The 27,358-nt window shown below is 35.7% G+C and overlaps 1 protein-coding gene across 1 annotated transcript; it reads right to left on the bottom strand.

Annotated features, from left to right (window-relative positions):
* Positions 1-27,358, bottom strand: LOC117970475 (atrial natriuretic peptide receptor 1-like). Its single transcript, XM_034918260.2, has 23 exons — positions 27,162-27,358; positions 26,816-26,921; positions 25,242-25,374; positions 24,727-24,850; positions 23,172-23,276; positions 20,756-20,858; positions 19,643-19,788; positions 19,118-19,190; positions 17,757-17,904; positions 12,875-12,961; positions 12,245-12,388; positions 11,887-12,008; positions 11,440-11,578; positions 11,264-11,312; positions 11,063-11,164; positions 10,005-10,124; positions 8,427-8,520; positions 7,883-7,970; positions 7,277-7,416; positions 6,622-6,774; positions 5,718-5,816; positions 4,855-4,946; positions 1-3,651 (listed from the first exon to the last, which is right to left on the bottom strand). The coding sequence occupies exons 1-23, from the start codon at positions 27,198-27,200 to the stop codon at positions 3,490-3,492; spliced, it is 2,568 nt and encodes an 855-aa protein (XP_034774151.2). The 5' UTR covers positions 27,201-27,358; the 3' UTR covers positions 1-3,489.

Here is a 27,358-nt window from a genome sequence, read left to right as displayed (position 1 = left end):
ATTCTCTCTCATCCATCCAAGATGTGATCACTTCAAGGAATATGCTCTCCTACGAAGAAGAAGTCTACGTCACAGCCTGAGTGAAGTACCCGTTGATATGGAAACTAGTGATAGGAAAGGTGAAACCTCCTGAACCACTGAACTCTCTGAATCATTTGGTTCACAAAAAAGATTCACTGAGCTGAAGCACATGAAGCGCTCCATGCTCTTGAATGCCATCTCTTTGTAGATCTGCACAACTCAATACATTGAGAGTAAAGACAGCCCCCTATCTCCAGAGAAGAAGGCATTTAGTAAAGTGGACAATTGCACTAATGCTCAGAGAAGGCAATGTGTTATATAGTGACATTTCATACACTTTTGACATACAACATCAAGCAATTGCATTTTTTATTTTCTCAGTTAATGGGCATCTATAATTTAAACAATCGTTTCAGTGTAAAGCAACATTTCAGTGTTTTTTCTAAAGTCAGAGCTCGGCCGTTGTTTTTATCGAAATTGCCTGGAATATTTATTTTACATATCAACCACACATGCGATTAACTAGTAAAAACCTCTTAAATAATGATACTAGGAATATAAAAGTGTTGTCCAATCAAAAACAAGTTCTTGTTGCTTGAAATAAAAGACAACGTAATTTGATGAGACTTCAACAACCGTAGTGTGTAAGATGGTGTGATAAGTAGGATATTTTGATTCATGCTTACAAGCAGATTCTTTGGTGGCGCACGTAGCATAGCTCTAGCTATAAAGTAGAGAGGTGGAAAATAGTGGGTTTGAATCCGTGTCGTTTCCATTTTTAAAGAAATTGTGTACTCTGTATCCTTTATACACGTATAATAGATCGGAGGATTTTTTTACCAGTAATGTTCATAAAGAGCTGTTTGTACATACTAAATGCTTTTTTGTTAATTTGAAAATACGTAAATGTTTATGAACTATAAAACAAAAAGCAGCATCTTGATTTAAAAAAATAATAATTGTTCATTTCAGCTTGACTGAAACACCACACTGTGAGCACTATTGACAAAAAGAGTAAGTATAGGGTTAATAATTTCCTTCCTATCAGCTACTGCTAAACACAGTTCATGGGTCACATGACCTAATTGTTCACAAGAACCACATGAAGCTTTGCTTCATAACAGAGTTTGCTTCAATTGGTTCATGTGGGGTCGAATCAGCTGAGGCTTCAGGCCCATCACTAATGGCCCATCTGATACGATCTTCCAAGTAACGTGCCTGCCTGCCTGCCTACCTGAATGAAATGTGAGTGAGATCAAGTACTTTGTTCTAGAAACTGCCTTTTCTCCACTCAAGTAATTGAGTGCTCCTTCCGAGATCCATAAGAATTGGGTACTCGTGGTCTTGTATCTCCAGATGACTGTGCATCAACTAAAGTATCCTGTTCCTGCTCGCAAGATTACGGTTCTGTTTAAACTTCCCGCTGCTGACGTCACCACAAGACAACCAGCTGCAACCCTGCTGCCTGCAGCACTGGGAACCTTGTCGTGTAACTATTAAATATAAACTCTACTTTTCATATTATTTCAGTTGGCGCATAGATGAAGCATATGATTCCTTATCTAAGTAATGTTTGTTGAAATGTATATTAATCCAAGTTATTACATATTCTAAATTCAAAGGTTATGTGAAAGCATTTCTGACTGTTATGTTAAGAATTCAGATGTGATATGCAATACTGACTGTTAAATCTCCTTTCTTCTCACATTAAGCTAGTTTGACCACTAGTATTTAGGAATTCTCTATTTTGTGTTGTTAGTCTGTGCTATGAATAAATTGATGTAGTTATACTTTTAAACCAGTGTTTGAGTTTGTTTTTGATCTGTTACTATGCACTGTACTAATTAATAATCCAGTCTAATATTGTATCAATGTTAAATTTTCACCGGGATTGATGGATCTGAACTCAATGGATATTACTTTATAAAGTCCATTGTGTGTATATTCCTATTGCGATTATTTCCATTTGGGGGCAATAATTGGAATACAAGTAAAAACAAAATTAGTAGTTGGGATTAATTCCCTAGATAACTAAATTAAGTAAATATCCGCTACAATCCGACCCCATGCGATTTCTATGGAAGGCCATCCGAGTCAAAAACGCTTTATTTAGTACGTGTTTCAAAAACTTAGTACACATATTGATTTTGACCAATCAGAATACATAAAATACTACGTGTTTTAAATAAATGTAAATGAACTACACATTTTCTACGCAGGGACTGGTCATTTTACAGTAGTACCTACAGAGTGGCTGGTCATTTACAGTAGTGCCTATGTAGGGACTGATCATTTTTCAGTCATGCAGCGTAATTACAAGAGTAACCAATGGTTGTAAGAACCAATCACCTTCGGGATAACATTTTTTAAATTTCAGACATGAAATACGCTTTAAATAAATCAAGAATAATGAAAATTGTAAATCATGGCGGCGAGAGATTTTCTTTTGTGGTGCAAATATAGAGTGCTGGTGACTTCTTAAGACAGACCATGTTGACCGTGATACGGTTTAGTTTGTATTAGCAATGTACACAATCGTTTTTTTATTTTCTAATTATATTTCTGTATTACACTCAAATATTGAGTTACCATAGCTAATATTAGATTCAACACATATTAGTTACGGTGGGGTTACCACTAAATTAAAGCGATTTCTAAGGCTCTGAAACCACCTGTTGATGCTCGTCTCAGAGGGTCCGGGTCTATCCATCTTTCACTTCACTTTACCCAGTGCTAAGTCCATATACCGCCACGAATTGGAGGGGAATGGCAGATGTAAGGCGACTTTTAATTGGATAATTTATTGCACATACTATTTTCTTTAAATTTATTGGTTCTCGTTTCATTTTCAGTGATCTGATTGGCCCAATTAGTACTTACAACACGTACTAAAGTCCACATTAGTACGCGTAGTAATTAGAATTACAACACGTACTAAAGTCAAATTAGAACGTGTACTAAATATTTGAAACGTGTTCTAAATAACTTGTTTTGTACCCGGGTGGCCTTCCATAGATTTCAGGTCGCAGAAGCAAGAGAAATGGTACTTTCTAAAAAAGACGCATGTTGCAAAGAGTGTGGATGACGTAATTCCAACCTGTCGCACAGTGTCGGAGACCGTTGACTCCAACCAGAAATTATGTCGGACTGAAGTATGAACCAGCCTTTAATTTTCTCTCACAAATGCTTCACTGAAGTTCAAAGGAAGTTCTGGTATCTAGAGGAAATCCATGTTGATTATGATATGCACCGTAGACCAGAACAGCATAACATGTTTTCTTGATTTGTATTTTGATTGCTGGGTTGCCAAGTTTCTATTATTATTTTCTTTGGAAGCATAACAAAAGTTAGATAATCCTTGTTTCCCCCCATACAAATGGGAAAAGTAGGCCTCCATCTATGACAATAACACAGATACATTTGCCTTTAATGTGCTCTGAATGACAAAACTAAAGTTCTAAGTTAACTTTAGGCTGGGTTTATTTGAAGGTCGTCATTGAGAACACCTGGAATTGCAGTGTAATTGTCCCTCTCACTTTCTAGGACAGCTGAAGTTTGGTGTGAAGATTCCTTATTTACAGGCACTGTTTGCTTCCCCTCCAGCCAGTAGGTAACCATGTCCCCCTTTCCCTACAAAGGAAGAATCACACATGAGACGGCCAATGAAGTTTAATAAGATGTGTAACTATAAATGAAGGGCACAATTTTGGTGACACCTATCCATTTAAACTTGCTGCACATTTTATTGAATATATTTAATTTATTAGTTTTTTTTTTTTCGTGGGAATAATAGTGAATTCACCCAAAACTCCCTACATTTGGCGTAATATATTTGTTTGAGTTATCCACTATTTGTAATAGTAGATGACAAACAAGGTTTAAAAAGTACTAGAAATCTCAGAGGCATTTTAGAGTTTGAAATTTATTTTTTCATCATTTTCTGTCTTTTCCATCAACTGTAAATGATAATATGAAGAAAAAAAAACATTAGGGGTCCTGTTTACCAAGCATTACAACATGTTAAATGATCATGATCACTGATGTCGTAGCTTGCTCCTGTTCTTTCTTATCACCCAGCATTACCACACTAACACTTACTTTGGCAAGGTAATAGCGTTTTATGTTTTGAGTATCTGGCTTTTACTTTTAACAATATTTTGCTGAAATGTCCCTTGCAGACCAGGCTCTGATTCGGACATATCTCATAGATTTTCTATCAATATATATATATATATATATATATATATATATATATATATATATTTTTTTTTTTTTTTTTTAAATCATGGCAAAAAAATAACATTATTGGGCATATTTCTGTAATAGGAAGCAAAGTGTGATCTACAAGAACACTGTAAAGGTATATGTGAATTTGGCAGTGTGGGATGATAAGAGAAAGCATCAGCATGCTAAGGTAAGGTTGGGGGCAGTGTTCTATCACTGTGGTGGAAAAGGTTACCAATTAGAAGCAAGGTGTTAAACCTTAAACTGAAAAAAATAAAATAAAATAAAATTGACTGCAAATTATGTATACTATGAGGGAAATATTTAACACGGATAAAGGGATTTCTAAATTGGATTTATATGAAATCATAATACCTATGGAAATCTTTTAACTTTAATTAACATCTGGTTGCAGACCACATTGTGGAGTGCAGATGGAGCCCATAGCAGTCACAGTTTTATACTGGAACAAGATGAGATGAGATTTACAGACTGGTTTACAGTGCTGATGGAAATGCGGCATACATTGCATTCTACATTTTAGCCCTTGATTGTTAGCTTTACGTACAGCTGTTATCTTTTGTAAATTTGAAATTCAATATTTCTTACCTTTACTTGCAGTGTTCCTCGACAAGTTAACACATATCCTTTAATCTCCTCCAGGAGATAGTAAGAACCCGAACTGCACTGAATTTTCAGGGCTACAAAACATTAAAATGATATTTGTTTATAAAGAGTGTATATAAAGAAAAGAAAGTACTTTGACGATTCAGCTTGTCTCAGAGAAGTTTATTTTTAGTAATACAATGGCAAACGTTTCCACGAGAAGTCTTTCTCTATGTATTCTGTTTTCACCAGTGCAGATTTCAAAGACATTTCACAGTACATATGTGGCCCAGAATAAACAAGCTTGTTACATCTCTGTAAAACGAATCCAATATTTTATATAACGGAAGTGCTCATAGTCTCTATGCTAATTTTTTTTTCATGTTGTCAGGTACCTCTTTAGTGGGTGACCACACACATTAACTGCTATACTTTCTGGTACCTACCAATTGGACAATATTGTAGTTTTTGGAGAGAGTGACCATTTAACCCGCCCCATGAAACAACACAATTTTTGCTAATAGACAACTTGCTGTCCCACACACAAGATGATTACCAAATTACAATTATTTTATTTCTGAACACAATAGTGTGGTGCCTCAGTGCTTGTGAAATGAAACATCACCATATATATATAAAAAAAAATCTCTTAGGCAGATTCTACAGTTTATAGGTTGCTTTTAAAACAGACATGCATGTTGGTATTGTTATATAGCAGCCTGCTTTTGAAATAGATAGCTTATTTTTTACAATTCCTTAAAGTAATTAGTTGTTATTATGGTTTTCAAAATAACAAGCATACGTTCCATGACATTTCTTTAGATTTATGATTTTCTAGAATAATAAGTGATATATCGGGCTGTTACCTTCACTTGTCGATTCCATTCTTGAGGCTGTGTTTACTGTATCCCCAAACAAACAGTACCGGGGCATTTTTGTCCCAACCACCCCTGCTACAACTGAACCTGCAACATATCATTATCGTTTATAAAATGACTGAAAGATACAGACAGATTTCCAGAGAGTGGTCCCACTTAAAGAGTAAATAGTGGGGTTCTGAAAAATATAGCATTACACATCCCCACGTGTTGCTACAACTGTTTAAATAACATGCCTGTAATTTTTCTTTTCATTGTTTTACATCCTGACAACTGTTTACAGTATAACTTTAAAGTCTGTTTCAAAGCTCTTTTCAAAGTGTCCGCTCTAGTGCACTGACAGTGTAAGGATTATCGCCAACGTTGTCAAACAGGCAACACAGCAATACCGATCCATGATGTGGTATGGAACAGAAAAGCCAGAGTACATTGTTATGTTATGGTTTTCTTTCAATCGATTTAGAGGACAGATCTCAAACCCCAGTGCACTAGAGAAGACATTTTGAAAAGAGCTTCGAAACAGCCTTTAAAGTTATACATGTAAACAGTTATCAGGATGTTAACAATGAAAAGAAAAATTCCAGGTATGTTATTTAAACAGTTGTAGCAACATGTGGGGACGTATAACGCTATAATTTTCAGAACCCCGCTACTTACTCTTTAAAGTTGCATCCAATTCCAATATGCTTTTATTTATTTTTTAATATGTTGCCTATAATTGTTGTCTGCTTTCTCAGACACAGTTTAGGTGAACTTTAACTGTAAATTGGTACCCAACAGTAAATTCTATTCCGGTATTACATTCTTAAAATGCTGTACGGTGTTCGTGGCAATTGCAGTTGGCAAAAAAATATTTATTTAAAGAAGAAAAACAGATACTTTCAGAGATTACCTGAATGAATGCCTGCTCGAATCTGCAGCTGGTTGTTTGGTTTGTGAGGAATTCTGAAAGTCCTACAGACAGCTACAAGATCCAGAGCCATGCTGGCTATTTCACTGGCATGGAGGATGCCGTTTTCTTTAGGCACTCCCGACACCACCATATCTGAAATACAAGGTTTCCTCTTGAAAGTTAAGAAGCTTCAAATGGCAATCATTCTTTTTCTATTGTTCCAGTAATGAGTTATTTAAGATTTTCATCTGTCTCTACCTGGATCTTTACCTGCTTTTAGCCCCTCCTCAGACAATCCTGTCTGTTTGGCATTGACATTGTGAACTTTCAACTGTTATTTCCCACCTACAGTATTCTACATATTTAAAGAGAGAAAATTGGTGGGGCCAGAACAGAACAGAGTTGGAAGGTTACATTGTCACATGACTTGAATGAGGAAGCCATTTAAAATGAAGTGCTATATATTCTAGAACAGTTTCAAAACTCCACTAATCAAAACAGACTTTAAAATAACAAAATAAGAAGAATAAATGAATGACATTTGCTGGTAGCTTCTACTATGTCTTCATGCAACACTAAACTGCAGTACCAGGCTGCAATAGCATACACTTGGTACATTATCAACCAATATGTTACATATAGAAATAATACTTACATGCATCTCCAATGGTCTCAACTTTGTAGACATCATAGTTGTCTATAATGTCATCAAAGGTTGTGTAAAGCTTATTTAAGAATTCTACAACTTGATATGGTGTGCTAGTGCTTGACAGCTGTGTGAAGCCAACAATATCACTGTCAAGGGAAAAAAAACAGTTAAACTTCAAGAAAAAAAAGAATATTGTATGTAAAGTTGTATATTAATATAAACAACATTATATTTTCAAAGGTGTCATATATCATTTTCATAAGATGGAGGAGCGGTGGTCCAGGTTTCAATACATTCACAAAGCTTAACTCATGAATAATATTGTATTAAAAGAGCATTTAGACTGAAGCATTTACATACGTTTAGCTGAATTGAAAAAAGAAAAAGGTTTGATATCCATTCAACTTTTCAAGTCTGTTGTTGGCTTCTTCAACGGTCTAGAAAAATGTCTAGACTAGAAAACTTAACTTCAAAATTCAATTCACATTGACCCAATGCAAAATACAATTTTTAAATAATCAGTGACAGGGCCTAATAATATAGGGCATCATAGTATAAATATCACATCGACTGCAGGTTTTTATCTCAACTGTTTTCTCCAGTTCAACGTACCTGAAAAATACCGTTGCACTTCCATAGCTCTGGGCTTGTGATGGTTTTCCTTGTCTTAGATCATCAGCTACCTGTTTGGGGAGCATACCTGTTGACAAGTAATTGTATGTCATATTCTTATACAATTAAAGAAACCTCCTTCTTTGGTTCTGAACACTGCTTCTACAGTTCCAGGTTCAGTAATCACAAGGTGAGTTTATGTATATGGTTTATGGCAGCTGTTTCTTTAAGAGATCATTCTTTTTTGGCGATGGCTGAAGACAACTAAAAACACAATTTTGCTACATGAAAAGCTTCATCATAGAATTTGTTTTTGTTAAATAAATACATGCCAGTACATAAAACATGTTTTGTATTTGTAGATTCATAACCAGCACTTGATTATTAGTACTCTTTTAAGAAGTTAATGGTTGCTCATATTGAAAAAGAACCCTTATGTGAGCAGTGACCACTAGCAATCAAGTGTTGGTTCTGAATATCATGATTGATTCTGGTGTCTTGGCACAAACAACATGTACAATATGACAGTAATTTAGTAACTCACTGTACAACAGACGATCAGTTTTCTGTTTCTCATGCATCAAGTCCTGGGTTCTTTCAGCTACCAGCACCTCCAGATGTTTGCTGTATTTTTCCATCTACAAAAAACGTTACAATAACAACCAGATATAGACAGAAGGGCCCAGCAAATGTGTGTTTCTGGTGGGTGCAGGGTGGAAAGCAGTAATGTACCATTTATTTGGGTTCAATGCTGACACACATGCCCATCTTCCCTTCACGTTCAAGGAAATGCTTTATTGTGGTGTAGCATTTGGAAAACTACAGCAAAACCCCAACAGACCCATTTTGATCCAGTTACAACTTAAAAAGAAAAAGATCAAATGAAGATATGTTATTTTAAACAACTAGTACTACAGTCATTTGTCCACATCTGTTAACAATTAGGTTGGGTTTTAGCAATTAGGGTCTGTGAACACCCTGTAATTTATATAAGTAACATATTAGTTTATCTATGCTCCTTCATGTGTTGTATATATCGATGCAATATACATTTTAAAATAATCTTATTGGTACACTGTAACAGAGACAGAATGATTCTTGGTGATAAATCTCTCTCCAGACCTGTGAGGGCGCGGTGTAAAGGAAACAGAGTGCCTTGGACTGGATGGCCAGATAATTCATTCCCAGGGTTAGAAGGAAGCCGGTCATCTAGAAAGGGGGCAGAGCTACAATACACTAAATCATCGACCCGGAAGGGAAACGACGTGGCAGCCACGGATTGAAGGAGCGGTTGCACTAGTTAACCAAGGGGTCACGACTGAAGGTACAAAAGTGAGTGTTTTGTTTGTTTTGTCGTGCCTAAATATACTGTTTGTTGTTATTTAGACGGCTAACACGATCCGGAGCTGTCGCCAAAGGCCAGCACAAACCCGGACTACACCGCACTTTGTTTCACAATAAACTGTATTTGCACCACGAGCACTATAGCACAAACTGTGGACTGGTGATTGTGTTTGTGTTACGTGTCGGTGTAAAAAGAACAGGACTGTTATAATTTCAGGACCAACCCGTGGATTACAACGAAGCAATACACGCTGCTGTATTGCTTGTTATCATTATTATTATTTACTGTGTTTTGTGTCATCAGACCATTGGATTGTACAAATAAAACACCATTGCACCTGGATTATCATTGTCTGTCTGTTCATTGATCACTGCTGCATTACCTGCACCTGCACACTGTTAACCACTTTGCCACAAACACACATAATAGGTACATTATGGGCCAACATAAATTAGTTGGGGAATAAAAGAAAGCATTCCTCAACTTTCACTCTGTAGCGTTTGCCAGGATGATTAGTCTTATGAGCATCATGGTTTATTATACTCCCTCCTGTAACTACACACATGCTCTGACTGAAATTATTGAACATGATTGGCTACTGTGGGAATCAAAACCACGCAGGGTTGTTACAAGAGGGAACATGATCTGGATACACAGTGATGATCATGTGATTTATTACCCAGGATGTGTGAATATCAAAGACAATTGTGTAGAAAAATGGTAAAGTAATACTTTTCTTGTAAACACTATTCTGTGACCCTTTAACCCATGACTTACCAAGTTCATCATCATGTCCACAGGGCTGACTTTGCTTGGATTGATTTTATACAAGAACTTCTTTATTTGTTCAAAGGTAGGCCGGTGGGCTTGGTTATGTGCCCGACACTTTCTGATCAGCTGGTGAAGCAAGCAGAAGAAAACCTTATATGAGCACTATGACAGGGATGGCTTGGTGGGGACGTCAGACCAGGAAGAGAATGGACACACAGGCAAGCACTGCAGGGCGAGATGCAAATGGGCTTGTTTCTTTTATTAAATAGAAGATTGAGACAAAACAAAACAAAACACTTTGCCACAAAACAAAAAGTAACGTGCTGGTTTGTAGCCAGCATGAGTAGCAATTGTTTTCCTCTTTTAACTCACGTCTCTGGTTCCACCTCTGAACACCCAACCACATGACGAGTGGCTGATCCGCTCTTTTATACAGCTGTGCCTGAGCACAATTGCTTGTTAATTCAATCGAGCTCAGGCACATTCTGCATGTGACGTGATTTGGCAGGGAAGGTAATTAACCTTTCCCTGCCGAACTAAAACAACAGTGCGACCATAACATACATTTAAATAATAATAACACAACACAAATACATAATAAACACAAGCACACACACACAATTATATATATATATATATATATATATATATATATATATATATATATATATATATATATATATATATATATATATTTAAACTACATGGTATGCAAGAAGGAGTACCGATTTGGGCTTTTGAGATGAAGCTTATTCAATTTTAACTAAAACAGGAAAAATAGATGTAATTATTATTATATAATTATAATTATTCATTGCATCAGATTCTATAACACATGCATTGTGGTTAAGGACATAGCTTTTCTAGTGTAATATCTGCAACAGTCTAAAAGCACATTGAACCATAACGATAGCTCCACTTCCCATATTTTCTGTGATTGTTGTAAAGTGCACTGTATACAAGCTTTACTGATATTAAAAAAAATAATAGTGATGTATGTTTTTTTTTATTTCAGTACATACTTTCAGTATATGGCATATCATAACAGTGGCACATGATCTTACCTCCACATACTCTGAGGGGCAGGGGCAGGTATTCTCTGTCTTGCCAGTAATTAATTCGGGCAGAGGTGGGCACCAAGCACATTCCAGTGAATTGTCCTCCGCCTGAAATAAACCAAAGTAAGCTTTTTAGTCAAGTGACCACATTAATTATAAGTTATGATAATACCTTTAAAAAAATAACAAACAAACTGTAGTGCTTACCGGAACGGGGTCACTTCTAGTTGCTATTTCCAGTAATATTATTGAATAGCTACAATAAAACATATGTCATTATTTATTTAATAATGTACATCAAGATTAAACAAAAATGTTATTATTACTTGAAAATGAAACACTGCATATCAAATTAAATGTACCTTAGAGCCTTGTTTAGTTACCTGAACACATCAGCTGCAAGCGTGGGCTCAAATTCTGGAGACTGGGCTTCAGGTGGTATGTAAACCTGCAGCAGCCTCAGCTGGTATGTGCTAATGACTTCATTTGAGTCTTCTTTTCGGTACGTTGACAGACCATAATCTGGGTTGTGAGAAATGAAAGGGTTTGTTAATTGTGTTCATGTACAAAATAAAATGTGCCACTTGTGTCACCTCAGTGAAATCCTTTCTATATCTTCTACACTGCTGCCCAAATTTTAATCAAATTGCTCATGTTATACATTTACATGGTGGGGGCAATTTGCCTGCAAAGGAGAAAATATAGCCTAAGGTGTTAACATATTTGGAAGAATACATAATTTCTAATCTATTTAATTTGGCAGTTTTTTAGCTACCAAAATGAAGGCTTAAGAAGAACTTTAAGGAAAACTGACTTCAATATGTACATGCCTGAGAGTTTGCAGACCCAACGGTCATCAATAACACAGTTCATTGACTTTAATCGTCCATGACAAATTTTCTGTTGATGAAGGTAAGCCATTCCTCTTGCAATGTCAGTAGCAAAAGAAAATCTGAAATAGAATATAGTCATTTTAAGAAGAGTAAAAAATATACCAGAGAAGTAAATGTTGATGAGATTAGGCCAAGGGCCATTAATGGTTGCAAAATTGGGACAGATGACAGCACTAGAAACATACCAGTACTGTTAATGTTTCTAAATAGAATGACAGTTTTTAGCTCCCATTTCCTATGCATGGATGTAAAGAAAGAAAGTAAGACACAGACAAGAGATGCAATGATCTCCTACCTGAAGCCCCAGTTGAGAGGAATTTCTTCATTTAGTAGAACATCATTAAGACTCCCCTTCGGACAGTACTCAGTTACTATGGCTACATTTGGCACCTCTATGCAGCCACCAAAAAACTTGCACAGGTTTGGATGATCAAGCTCTCTGCCACAGAGAAAACACTAACACTGTAACTCAGTTCTACAAGAATCCTTTCAAATACAGAATGGTGTAAATTAACGTAGTGCTATCAGAAAATAACCTTGGTTAATATTTAAACTGAGGCTATTCCAGGAGCCTTCTGCATATTTGTCACAATTGTAAAGAGAAAATATATACCAGAAGCATCCTAAGGAAAGAGTTGTACTTTATTGCAGCTAACATGAGTTTTTTTTCTGTAGAAAAGCAGTTTAAAAAAGTACTCTTGAAGACGCAGATGTTCTAGGAGCACTTCCCACCAGATGAATCAGCAACCAGTGAGACAGCTAGACTGTGACACTGTCACTGCTCAACCTTTCAGATCTCATTCAGTATTATAATACAGCTAATATAACTGTCATACATATAACACTGCCTTGACACAAAGACTAAACAAACAAACAAAACTAACAATGATAATATATCATTTTGATTTTAAAAAGCTCCACATACCTAACTTGCTTTACTTCTCTCCGGATAGTTTTTGTAAGAGAAAAGGTTTTCTTCTTTATTTTCTTAATAGCTACTGTGCGTGCATCACTGTAATAAACAATTATTCTCTGGTTAAGATACTGGCATGTAAAAATGAGCATATACACCTTCAGGGGCTACAATAATGCTGGATCATCCCACACAGGATCTGCAGTAACAAATATCAAATAAATCATGTCAGTTATGCAGAGGTTTGTGTGCTCACAATGCAGTGAATCCTTGTTACCATACCACAGTGATATGTGCTGCTAACAACTATTATAATCAAGGTCAAGGACCACCTGTACTTTTGTTCATGGTTCAATGATATTTGTTGTATGAAAGGTGACATTTTAAACAATGTATGAAAACCATTTCATATAGTTTATCACTCCTGCCCAAGCAAACCACCATGTTTCCATGTTTTTAAAGTAAATCATTTTTAGATCATAAAATATTATGGTGAAGTCTTTTTGAGAGCATCTTGTTTCTAAAAATGTCACGGTTGACTTTCAAAACCAGTTAGATTCATAATCCTCTGTGTCTTTTGACAAGGTACAGATCTAACCAGTTACACCTACTGTTCGCAGTTTTAACAAAGTAGTTTACAAACATGGCTGGTGAAATATAACTTCCTGTAATGCCTTAGGACCAGAGACAGCTGTTATTTCTAATATGATCCTCTTATATACATGACTTAAATAATGGGGTTTCAACTCATTAACACCACATCTATTACCGCTACATGCTTTAATCTAACAAGCTCATAGTCACAGGCTCTGAGTCTTCAGGTAGTGTGTTGTATTGTCATCCTCAAAGCATAGCATAAACACAACCAGATAATATGAAATTCACCTTTACATTGGAATACAACTACTAATGAAAGGCTGATAAAGACAGACTGCTTGAGATATTCTAAATGGGAACAGAATAACACCATTGATAATTGACTTCAAGACTACAGGCTCTATGTACTAATACTGGCTACGTGTTCGTAAATGCTGCAAATTCGTAGCCTCTGTCCTTCATATAATTTTTGCATGCAATGTACTAAGCAGCTCATTATACAGCAGAGATCGGAGTTTGCATTTCATTATAAATGGATTTGCAACGCCGAAAGTCACAATTTAGAACTTCCTTCCGGAAAGTGAACAAATAGAAGTGCCAGTAGTTGGCAAATATACAAATATAGGATCGAGCGATGGCTTCTGCAGACTCTGACATTGATGCAACTATGCGCCGGGCAAAAAAAAAAAAAAAAGGAAAACAAATTTCCACAAAGACGAAATTGACCTGTTAGTTAGTGAAATACAAAACATTCAGGAAATATTATTTAACAGTTTGCATTATCTAAAAGAAACATGGCATGAAATAACTAACAAAATTAACTCACTGGGACACTGTAAGCAATAGACACTTGACATTCAAAAAAAAATGGCATGACCATAGAAGGATTACAAAAAAGAAAGCAGCAGACAATAAAAAAAGCACACAGAACAAACTGGAGGTGGCCCATCGTCCAAAAGCCAACTAACACCTACAGAAACTTTTGTTTTATCCACAAATATCCACATTCGTACTGTGGAAGGTGTTGTGGGAGGTGTTGATTCCTTCAAGAAGGCAGATTTGCCCCATAAGTAAAGGCTGTATTTCCCTAGAGTATAGTAAATCATGTGTCGTTTTCTGATGATGACACTGTATAAGGGGCGGATTTATCAACGTTTTCTCAATAAAATTGACGAGACACTTTGGAGTGTTTAAAGCAAATAGAAAACAGTAGCACTACATTAGCATTTGAACATATATTCAAAAAAAGTTTGCATATGGCACCTTTGATAACCTACTCCCTTTATAAATCTGATTTTAAACAGCTGTAACTACTCATATGTTATTTTTTTTATGACAATTTCAAAAACTTCGTCTCCCATGGAAGATATTTCTTTGATGGATTTAGTGGTGTTACTTCCCGAGGAATTTAGAGAGCCTTCTATCGGAGAAGCACAGGACAACAATCAAATTAATGAATGCAATCACACAAGCACATGTACTCCCAATGTAAATGGAAACAAAAAGCCAACACAAAACACGAATGCCAACCTAATATTAAAGTCTATGTCCAATGTCAATGAGTCAGTTGCTAACTTTGCAGCTAATCAAGACAAATGTCTTGAGTGTTTCTGTGAAATCAGTGCAAAATGTGATTATCTGAAAGACATTTGAGATTCAATAAATGATTTAACCTCTGCTGTTAGACATTTAACAAGCATCATTCCTGTTCAGATTCCTACATCAAATGAGCCAGTGTTAAAATGCAATGAAGAATGTAATACAGAAACATTACAATGTATTGTGTCAAACTGAATGCGATGTGTTAAATGTAGTGCAAGACCATGGGCACAGCGATAACAAACAAAAATGTAGATCTGAAAGAAAGGTTTCCCAAAAACAGAAAGCAGAAATAAACAAAAGATTGTTTCTATATATACGATGTACCCCTAATTTTTGAACCCCACCGTATTGAGGCTTACCATGGTAATTTGCACGGTAATTCTACAGTTTACCATGTTTGTACTCTTTGCTTCCCTATACTTTCATTGATTTAATTATATTTAGGAATATCGCAGAACTTATTTTATGTATATTTTAGTTGTGTAAAGAAAAAAAAAGTAGCCGACATACAGTAGTCTATGCAAGTAAATACTTTTCTGCGTATTTCAGTTGTCTATGGAGTACATAATTAGTGATAGGAAAAAAAAATGAATTTGTGTTTAATTAAAGAACTCTGCAATTATTTCGTTTCATGTTTCACTTCCAGCATGAATGTCATCTTGGTTCCAATGATTTTCATGTTCATCTTCACCCTGAATCTCCTCGATCATATTAAGTATTGCTTTTCTTACAGCAAGGTTGTGAAGCATGCAGCAGACTACGAAAATGTGACAGACTTTCTGAGGAGAGTATTGCAAAAATCCCCCAAATTTATCCAGACACCTAAATCTTATTTTTTAAATTCCAAAGGTGCGTTCTATCACATTTCTAGTTTTACTATGTGCATCATTGTATTTTTGTGCTGCTTCACTGTCTGGGTTAATAACTGGAGTCATTAACCATGAATGCAAAGGGTAGCCAGTGTCACCTACAATAGAATACGAACAATATTATAGTATTAAAAAATCAGAACTGTAACTGTAATAACTCAGAACCATATTAAAATATGCACCTAAAATTAATCAAGGGGCAACAACCGCATTCTCCATATACTCCCACAATCCATACTGCCTTGTAATAAAGGCAGCGTGACAAGATCCAGGGTATTTAGCAATGACATCAGTTATTATTCCTTGAGTATCACACATAACCTGACAGTTTACACTGTGGAAGTTCTTTCTATTTATAAAAGCAAAGCTGTCTCCAGGGGGTGCTTTAATCGGAACGTGTTTGCAGTCAATAGCCCCTATAACATTTGGGAATCCTGCAATTGAGTAAAATGTACTCTTAGCTTCTCTGATACATTCAGCAGTCTTAGGAAACTGAATGAATTCTTCGTGGTGTCTAAGTAAGGCTGTTGTAACTTGATGTAAAGACTGTGACATAGTGCTCTGATGTATTCCTATTAAATAAGAAGTCATTCTTTGAAATATATATATATATATATATATATATATATATATATATATATATATATATATATATATATATATATATATTCGTTATTGTTGTTGACCAAATACTTTTGCTGGCACAACTGCAGTGCACACGCGATACACCCGTTTGCCTGTGTTGTGCAACAGTGAGAAAAAAAAAACAGCAGGCCTTGTCCTCCATGGGACTGTATTTTTACTAGACCCACTGTAGAGTAGACCTTGCCAGCTGCCTCGGCCCTCCCACCTCGGTGCATCAGGCCTTTGAAAAATCAAACAACAACAACAGCAGTGTTTTTCCCCACTCGTATTGTTTTTATTGTGTTGTACTCCATCCACAGATTCGCTGTATGCCTATAAGTGGAAGTATTTTCAGAATTGGTGTCTTACTAAAAGTCATGACCCAGTTTCTTGCCCCATGCCAGTTATCTTGCAGTTTCTGCAAGAACTGCTTGATACTGGTAGGTCACCATTCACATTGACGGTGTATTTACAGCTATCTCTGCATGCCATGTTCCTGTAGATTCGGTATCTCCGGGTGCGCATTTTTTGGCTACCCGGTTTCTCAAAGGCGCTCGGTGGTTACACCCTCCCAGGAGGGCCATTCTCCCCGAATGGAGCCTTGATGTTGTACTGGAGGCTCTCACGAAGGCCCCGTTTGATCCCATACATTCCATAGAGTTGAAGCATCTGTCTATGAAGACAGCCTTCCTCTTGGCTATCGCCTCCGCAAAGCGTGTCAGTGAGCTGCAGGTGCCGTCGGTGCACAGCTCCTGTATTCATATTTGAGATGATGGCAGCAGGGTGTCACTGCGTACAAACCCTGCTTTCCTCCCCAAGGTGATCACAGCCTTCCACATGAATCAGTCTGTGGAACTGGTGTCTTTCCATCCACCTCTGTTTTCTTCAGAGGAGGATAGGAGATTGAACTTCCTGAGGATGAAAGCTATATTTGCATCCTAAGCCATTCGAAAAAAAAAGGCATAATATCACAGTAGTGATGTCAAAAAGTGATAATTCCTCTAGAGGAAAATATACTTGAACTTTGACCCATTTGACTCCTCGAGACCATCACTTTCAATTCAAACACAAAATGTCTCGTTTTCAATCACTCGACAACACCCACAGTACAGAAATGTTCATTAATGATCAACAAAATGAGAATGTGTTAAAAGAGTGAATGTATTCCATTTTGTTGACAAAATAAAAAGATGATCACATACTATATCCCGGTCTGGGTGAAGTGCTGTTTTCGGGATGTGTTGAGAGCTCCTGTGCAGGAGCTGAGAGCTGTAATACAGCTGGCATTGGAGTCGCTGTTTCCGATTGGGACACTCATGATGCTTCCCATGGTGGTCCGAGCAATGTATGCTGTCACAGGGAACACAAGAATGTTAAACTTGTTTTTGTTTTTACACTGGCTGATATTGATTTTGAAACTCTAATGTACTAATGTAAAGAAATCATTATTGCAACATTTAGGATTGGTAGGTGGACAGACTACAGCACTTACCCAATTAATGAGTACTCTATTAATATAAAGATATCTTCCTGTTCTGTGTGGTACTGCAGGCATTTGAGATCTTGTACCTCTGTGGTCTCATGTTGCACGCAAAATTATTTAGCAGTGCAGTAGAAACAAGGAAAACTGCCAGCACAGATATGTTTCTTTCTTACCTAAAACCCGTGACAAAACCAACTTCTCATGAATTCATCTGGTGTCAAGCCTCATATCAGATTTAAGTATTTTGCTACAACTATGTGGTGAGCCAATGCTTTAGAATAGACCATTATAGACAATAGGGATAGCTGTGAAAAACTCCAGTTACAAGGGTACGGTATCCTGAATCGGTTCAAACCAACTTGTTTCATCTCTTGAATTTGTTTTATGGCACCTGGCTCCCACTCCCACCAATAAGCAGGTAAACTCTACTAAGGCTACACTACAATGTCATTTTCCTGTAGGATTCTGGGAAGAAGAAGCTGCGGCTCTTACTCATGCCAGTGAACTATTACTACTACTACAAAAAAAAATGGGAGGTGGGTACTAAGAGATAAAAAAGGGACATAGTTAACCAGTGGACCAGAATTCAAGTAAGATAAATGCGATCAAAACGAGACTTGCCCTTAAATGTATTATTGGCAATTTTTGTAGATGCTCTAATTACAATTAAACTAGTGTTTCAAGATAACATTTTAATAAGCATTCACAATGTACTGGATTACATCTGTCGTAACTGGAAATACATAAAGACATTGGTCAACCAGGTACAAAATAGGTTTTGTATAGCACACAGTATTTCTATTGTCTTGTAAATGGGTGTCTCAGAACCATTTCCACACATTTGTATTTGTTTTTCTATTAAATATTTCCAAGCCTTTCATTAGACATCTTGAATACAGTATCCTGATAAACTTAATTTACACAACAATCATAATTATACATTTCCTAAAACAATATATCAAATACTGATAGAAATATGAACCACTGTCATGCATCAATTTGTATTGTTACAGATCTATGTATAAAAAACAAATCTTCCAGAAATATAATTGAAAATTAAGAAACAAAATACTTACAGACCTTGTTTTATCTGACTGAAGTCAATTATCCAGCTCTCATCCCAAAACATCTTTTGTTTTTGATATTGAAACCACTGGAAAACACAAAGCAAATGGAAGGATGTAAGCTTAGTCAATGTTCCTATCATTTCATCTCACCGTTTTTATATAAAATTCCGACTTTATGATCACCATACATTTAAACTTGTGGGTCAAAATAATGCACTGATCGTTACAAAATATTTTAAATATGTCACAATATGGTAACCATTTTGTTTTATAAATCAGAAGTCAATTGGTCAACATGTTCTAACCATGTAACAAAACAAAAGATTGCCAAATTAATTATCATATAAGAATCCCAGAAATGAAAAGGGAAATATGGGAGCTGTTTAACTGTTTTGGTGTTCGCTACAATATACTGACAAATGAGCTGCCTATTAGTTTTTGGATACATTTGCCAGTCAAACGTTTTCTTGACAGGGGAGAAAGGGGAACGTTTTAGTTTTTTTTTGTCTTTCCTGTTAAAAAACCAACAACAACTTACCACTACTGTAAGGATGAAGCCAGTGAAGACAAAGCTAATTGGGAGGCATATTGCAACCTTGATTGCTGCAGTCATTGGACATTCACCACAATCAGCAGGGCATGTGGAACACATCTCCCCTGCATCACAAACTCCGTCTCCACACACTGACGGTGAAGGAAGAATGAGGTTATTACAGGAATTCTGTAAAAAGGGCATTTACAATACACATAATACACTTGTGCCTTTATTTGACTTCGGGTTCAAAATGAGCTCTCTGTGTGATCCAGGTAGGTTTCTGTTCCTAGTCAGCATAATATAAATAGCGTTTAATATATATATATATATTATATATGAAAAAAATATAAAATCCTCATCGGGTGCCTTCTGAGTTTCAGAAATATGTAACAATAACATGATAGTTATAAGTGTTTTGTAATCCAATCCAGATGATTGTTAAAAGGGTCAAAAACAAGGTGCAGTGCTCCCTCGTTACAATGTGGTAGTTTGGAGAAGTAGATAAGTGGCGGAGCTTGGTGTGCTGCATAATAATGAGAATTCAAATGACATTGCTTCTTGTGGAAAATGAGAGCCATGGCAATACCACCTTAGAACCAGTTTCACCTTATAAAGGGTATTATTATAATTAGAGAGCACTGTTATGGTAGAATACATACATTCAATTATTGTCTTCACAAAGTATGTTTGTTACAAAAGGTTTAATTTTACTGCGCTACTGCTCAAACAACCATTTGTATACAATGAATAAATTCAGCAGCAAATATTCTTTCAAAGCATGAAAGAGCTATTCCATTTGAGAGCTGTTCTGAATTAATTGAACTAGCTGGGAGTGCTACTGCAATGGATTGATTGACGATTATTTGCAGCAAGAACAAAATCTGAACTGGCAAAAAAGTGAGAAAAAAAAAAACCCGTCATGAAACACTGAAAGCATTCTCTCCTTCCCCCATATGTCTAAATTATACTGGACTGGCCCTGAGTCTTTTTGACTTCTTGGTTCAAGTTTGTGATTAATGGTTCAAGTTTGTGATTAATGCAGTTGCAGTTTGGGTCAATAAATAACACAGACGGGAAACACAAGCAGGAATTATTTCAATTAAAATGAACCTGTACCTATAGCAGGTAAGACTGTGGTCTTGGCCTCCAGAGCAACCTGCATCTTCCCTACCCTGATATGAGCAATCAGGGAAGTCACCCCTACGTGAACCAGGACCACCTGGCAAGACAGGAAAAAGGAACTGTGAGATAGCAGCCTCTAATACAGTTGATTGCTAACTTATGCCAGTTATTGGCAAAGCAACCCAAAAGCTTCTGATAGCTGTTATGTACTTATAAAACAGTTTTTTGTTATTTTGTGTAATGTTTATAATAGTTATATCTTATAAAACAATGGTGTAAACACTACCCAAATATGGCCTATTAGATTATGAACGTACCCCAGATATATTTTAAACCTTAATGTTGTTTCTTTTGACATTTCTTTGGTACAAACCGATAATCAAATGTAACTCAGTCTTTAATTTATGTATGTATGTATGTATTTGTTTATTTATTTATTTGTTTTTGTAAAATTACTTTATTACTACAATCAGATTTCTACAAATAATTTTTGGAAACTTCATGCCAGTTATACAACTGGTGTTATTATAGATCATATCTATCTCACTTTGTGAGATCTGTGGGCTTGGTGGCAACTGCATATGTGTTATCAATACGTGGGGTTCACTTGATCAACCTATACCTCACCCGGATAAATCACAGCTGTATTGTTAGATCACTTTAAAACACTGGAGAATCACCCTGTATTGCATCAAACCACCTGACTGTGGTTATCCCAGGATTAGCCCTAAACAAAAGTGATGCTTTCCAGGTGGATACCCTGTTGCTGTAAAATGCTAAAATCAACCCTCTGATTATAACAGTCTACCTCATTAACAGTTTAGACCAATAACCTTTGAAATTGTATCATAGTAGTCTCCCCTTGAAAGAAATGTATGTCCTAGACAAAAGAGCAGCATGGGAACGGTTATGTTTCCAGGCCACAGGGATAACTTGTCAGCTTGGAAACAAGCATAAACAGAATCTAAAGAATGATAGTAACCTAGCAACATCACATATTGCTAATAACCACACAGTCATGCACGCACATATGTTTTAAAGAAAAAACAGCTTGAGCCAATCAATCTAATTTGCTTGTCATTACGTTACTGTCTAATCAAAGTAATGACATAATTTCAGTTTGGGATAACGATTCAAATACTAAGTTAAATAATCACTGAGGTAAAACATTATTTACCATAGACGTCCGGACGAACTGTCCTTCCTTCATCAATACGTGAATAACAACAGAATGGAAAAAAAAAAAAATAGATATGATATACAAAGTCAGAACTGTCTAAAATCCAGTTGATTACAGGAATAATAGAAATGAGAGCCAATAAAATTCAATATTTGTAGAATTTAGACTTTTATCCAACAATGTTATCAATACAGTAAGCTCATGATAGCACAAGTGATAGATACAGCAAACTGGACAATGTTCAGGACTCTGAAACAGTTAATCTAGTTCAGGGATACATCAACCTTTGTACTTCGATGCATTAATCACTATTATTTTGTAAAGGTCTCTATTTAATTAGCAACTCCAAGAGTCTAGGTGTTTGTACACTAATCTTTTGTAAACTAATCATAGTAAAAAAAATAATCTCTAATTTGGCCCTTAATTTGGCTAAATATTTCTGTAACCTTTTCTTTCCAATGTGTAACCTTTTTCTTTTTTATATAACATCTGTTTTTTCACCATCTTGTTGTTATCCACATGCTGTTCTTAGAAAAATATGACATATACAACTATAAATAAACTACTAAACGTTTGAGTACGTTTCTTATTCGTTTCAATGTTCTTGTAATTCTCACTGTATTTTCTTAACAGATTCATTAAGTTTCCTTTCTTTTCAGTACTTTGAAAGTGATTGCATGCAATACACGTTCATTATTTATTACATTAGTTTAATGTAATAAACAATAATGCCAGTACTGCTGCCATTTATTAGATAATAAGAATACATGTGAAAAATATTGTATGTAAAATGCCAGGGAGGGTAGTACAGTATTTAGATACTCCTACAAATGGATCAATTAAATAATTTGCATTGAAATAAGGCTGGAAAGCAGGTGTGTTTGTGAAACACACGCACACTGTTTATGTGTTTGTGCTGGAGTTCAGAACCTCCACTGAAATCCTGATGAATCCAAATCACTATGGCAGACATATTAGGTCAGAGGTCAATATCATGGTCAACAACACATAGTTATTGAGATTGAAGGATTTGACACTGTGGCAGGAGCAGCATTGCTAAAAAACATCACATGGTGGCCATCTTAGACACGTGTCAGGGTGCTGTTAAATTTTGTCCACTGAAAAAATTAAGTTGCTAAAAATTAGTTATATGACAAGCATCCCATACAGGGATGCTTAATTAAAAACGTTAAATAAGTAAAAACATCTGAGTGAATTCAACTATTATACCTTTGCAGTCCAATTCCTTTGAGTCATTTTTCCAGCTGTAGAGAGGGTGTGAGTAAATATCCGGCCATCATCTGGGATCCACGGCCCACATATTCCACCTTTATTCTTCATAGAAACAACAAAGAAGGAGACAATTAAAATGACACATTCACGCTGAGTGCCATAAAGAAATGAAGTCAATGATTGTGAAGTTCATATCTAATATGTTATCCCTCAGGTGAGCACATTTATTCCATTCATAAAATGCAGAGTCAATGCCAATATATTGTTTTACTTATTTATGGGCATGGTGAAAGAAAAACACAACTTTAAAATCATAACATTGGATTGGATGGAAAGAATCACTTGAGAGAAATACTAAATCCAAAACATACAGAGGTTAACTCACCTAAACAGAAACATGGTCTGAAATATCTATTTCACAGGTATTACTAATATATTCTTCTTGTTGCTTAGGGTCACTATGCATAACACTTTCTGTATCAGTCATTACATACTGGTGACTTTCAGAAAATCAGACATTTTAAACATCTCTGAGGCCTCAGAAGGCCTCTCAAAATGTCCTCACTGATATTTCAGCTGGTGGAGTGTAACAATTAACTTGTCCCCCTGCGATATGTAAGAAATATATGGGTAAGAAATACCACTTAAAAATGGGTAATGATTAAACTTTGTTGTACCAGCTTAACTTTGAGAGGATACTTGTTTGAGAACCATTTTGAGGCCACAGTACAGTAGTACAGTAGTTTCAGTGGAAATAAATAAATAAAAAAAAACAAAGATACAAAACATCTTAAACCAAATGCCTCGCTTCTCCCATTTTAAGATATCAATCAATATTTATTTTATATAGCGCCTTTCATAGTGGACCACCATCACAAATAGCTTTACAAGACAGTGAGGAACAATGCATAATACATTAAATACAGTGAAAGACAGGGCATAGTACATTAAATACAAACAGTAAAAAAACAATGCAAATGCATTAAATACATGTATAATACATTAAATACAGGGCTAGGATGTGAATTCTAAACATTGTGGATGCGTGTGTCATACAGAATCATACAAATAAGAGGGAGTGAAAAACCTGAAATAACAATTTAGACAACAGCTAATAACTGATATCAGGCTAAAGAGCATTGAAAGCAAGAGAGAACAAGTGGGTCTTGAGAGTTGATTTGAAGGAAGCGACTGTGGGAGCTACAGCACTAAAGCTGGGAGAGAGTTCCAGAGAGTCAGGGCTTTGAAGCTAAAAGAGCGCTCCCCGAGTGTGGTGCACTTTTGCTTGGGTATAACAAGCAAGCCAGAGTCAGAGGACCTCAGCTTGCATGCAGGGAAGTAGCGGGTCAGCAGGTTGGAGAGATAGGTGATGTTTTCCTTATGCCCATATACACTAAGCATAACAGCCCATTAAAAAATTGGTATTTTAAAGACTTTCTACTCTGTTAAGGAATGTTAAAGTATATCACAATGCAACATATTACCTTTGATCCCTAACTGAAGCATCGCTTAAATTGGAAAGGGGCCACAGAAAAAAAAAGATATTTCTTACCATAAACCCCAGTGGACAGGAATGTATGTTTGCATGATGTACACAGCAGTTCTGTCCATTTGCATCTTTCCAATTTGGAGGACAGTCTTGCTCTTCACAGAACTTTTTTGCAGATGCTGCATTACTGGCAACAGAAAGATAGACTCAACCTTTCAGTCTTTATCATTTGTTACCGAATTCATAACTCAAAGAAAGTTGTGTTTTTGTGAACATAAACAAAGCATCCTGTGTGATGTGCAATAACCCACTAAGCAACCTAACACTAATATATGTCTGACTTACACATCAAATATAAGTGAAATACTGAACAATGTGAATTAGTGAAGTGCTTGTACAATTTACTGTCAACATTCAGTAAGAGGGAGAGACGAATTCTTGATTTATTTTTTTTTAAATATATTACTCCAAACATCAATGTAAGCATTTTTCAAATAATCACTAGTTAATATCTAGTGTATACTTTTATATTTTGTTACCCCCCCCCCCCCCCCCCCTCCTTTAAGCCCATTCAATACCTGTGGGAGAAGATACCATTTTCTACTGCCCAGTGATAAAACTCATCCGATGTGGTTACTGCATAGGTGACGTTGAATTCTTCTCCACTCATAATTTTCTCTGGTGGTCTGTGTACCCAAGCCATCTCCAGACCTCAAACAGAAGACATCACTGTTCCTTAGAATACACTGTTAATTATAACATGACATATAGACAGCTGCTGGTAAACAGCTTTAACAGCCACTGAATTATTACTTACAATCTAATTGGTCATCCATCCATCTTATAAGTGCCCTATTGTGGCATATTCTTGCAGTTGATAGTGCTGTATAATTTCCATTACAAGGTTTGCGAGTAGGACAGTTCACTGTGACACAGCATTGGGCTCATAAGGGCATTGCTGTCTACAGTATATGCTGGTGTGATGGCCTTTATTATTTAAAACGATAATAACATTGGAAACATTGGCTATATTAAAATAAAAAGTACTTTCTTTGTAACTTCCCCAAAGGAAACTACCAAAACATATTGAGGCTGGTGCTAAGAAAGCAGTAAATGAATATATATGTACAGCCAAACCCCTTTTGATAAAAAGCAAAAACTGACAATAAGCATAGTTGAATGTATTTGGAGTTTGCCAATAACCTTTCAAAATAAGGGTTAAATAACAGGGGAATCATCGACACAAGCAATATGCCAGATGCCTCTTTCTGTAGTGGAACCCATAGAAAGAACTAGATATTGCATCGAAGTTCAAAATGAATACAAACAAATCAAAAATCAATCAGTACAGCAACAAACTGTAAGAAACGATAAGAAAGGAAGAAACACACACATAACAGTGATCTTTCTGCTAAAATCTGCCACTTTGGTTAGCCATGAGCACTGAAATGAACTGCCTTTCCCCCTGTTTTCATATGATACACTGCCCCCTATAAGGATGCAAACTGCATGTAATGTAATGCTGTGAACTGAAGGCTCTTTTTAAGGCAATTTCATTAAAATTATACATATATTACACTGAATAATTTTCCACATTATATAGCTTTCCCTTCTTGGATAACTTTTGGAAATGCAATATATACAGTATATGAGTTCAAATATATTAGAACATGTTTAAAATAATAACAAATATGTTGTACAGTATGTAAAAGAAACCATATATGGTATGTGAATACATATATAAAATATAAAGTGGTCATGTGTTCTTAATTTCTATACTGTACAATACAAATATATACTTTGTTGTTTCTATTCAAATAGTTTGCAGTAAGTATGCACATAAATGGTTTATACATATGTTGTATGATTTACTAAAATATAATTTATGTTAAGATATAATATTCACAAAGCAATATTTGGTAGATTTCCCTAACGACCAATGTCACACTAGTTATTTCGTCATTCACTATAACATTTAGTCGTTATCTTGGATTTATACGCAATTATTATTATTATTATTATTATTATTATTATTATTATTATTATTATTATTATTATTATTATTATTATTATTTTATTATTATTATTACTGTTTGTTTTTAAGATTATTGTGACGAAGGAGACAGAGGTAATATAAGATAAAGGGGCTTACCTCCACAGTCTATCATGTTAAATTCATCTGGTTTTTCTAATGGCCAGCAGTCATACTCGCTATTATCTAAATCATGCCATCCAAAAGCAGCTCTTAGAAAAAGTGTCTGAAGAAAGATAAAAAAAACCGTTTTTCTTTTAAAACGCTTTCAACAATTCAATGCACCTAAACAATCCTAGATAATTTACAATGTGATCTAACATACGTGAAGTAAAAGATAAATGGTTTATAAAGTAACAATCAAAACGATTAAAAAAAAACTTTCACTACTGTCTACATAAAACAATTTCATAGTTAGAACAACTGACAAATAGGTGGTGGCAAATAGATTTTTGCAAGCACTTACCAGTAGAAACAGTCTAGTATCACGCTTCAGACGCAGCATATTTTAACTTGCTGTTGAGAGTAATTGTTGTTTTTTGGTTTTGTTTTTCGTGTTTTTTCAGAGAGAAAGTATCTTCACTCGCTGGTCGCATGAATACATCCAGTTCTGATTGAGTATTGTAACAAGCGGCACCAAATCTTAGAGCGCGCGCCACCTCG

Source organism: Acipenser ruthenus, chromosome 2 (genome assembly GCF_902713425.1).
Source record: "Acipenser ruthenus chromosome 2, fAciRut3.2 maternal haplotype, whole genome shotgun sequence".
Classification (NCBI taxonomy): Eukaryota; Metazoa; Chordata; class Actinopteri; order Acipenseriformes; family Acipenseridae; genus Acipenser; species Acipenser ruthenus.
The sequence above is the reverse complement of the archived record's forward strand: the minus strand, read 5'-3'. Positions and strand labels throughout refer to the sequence as shown.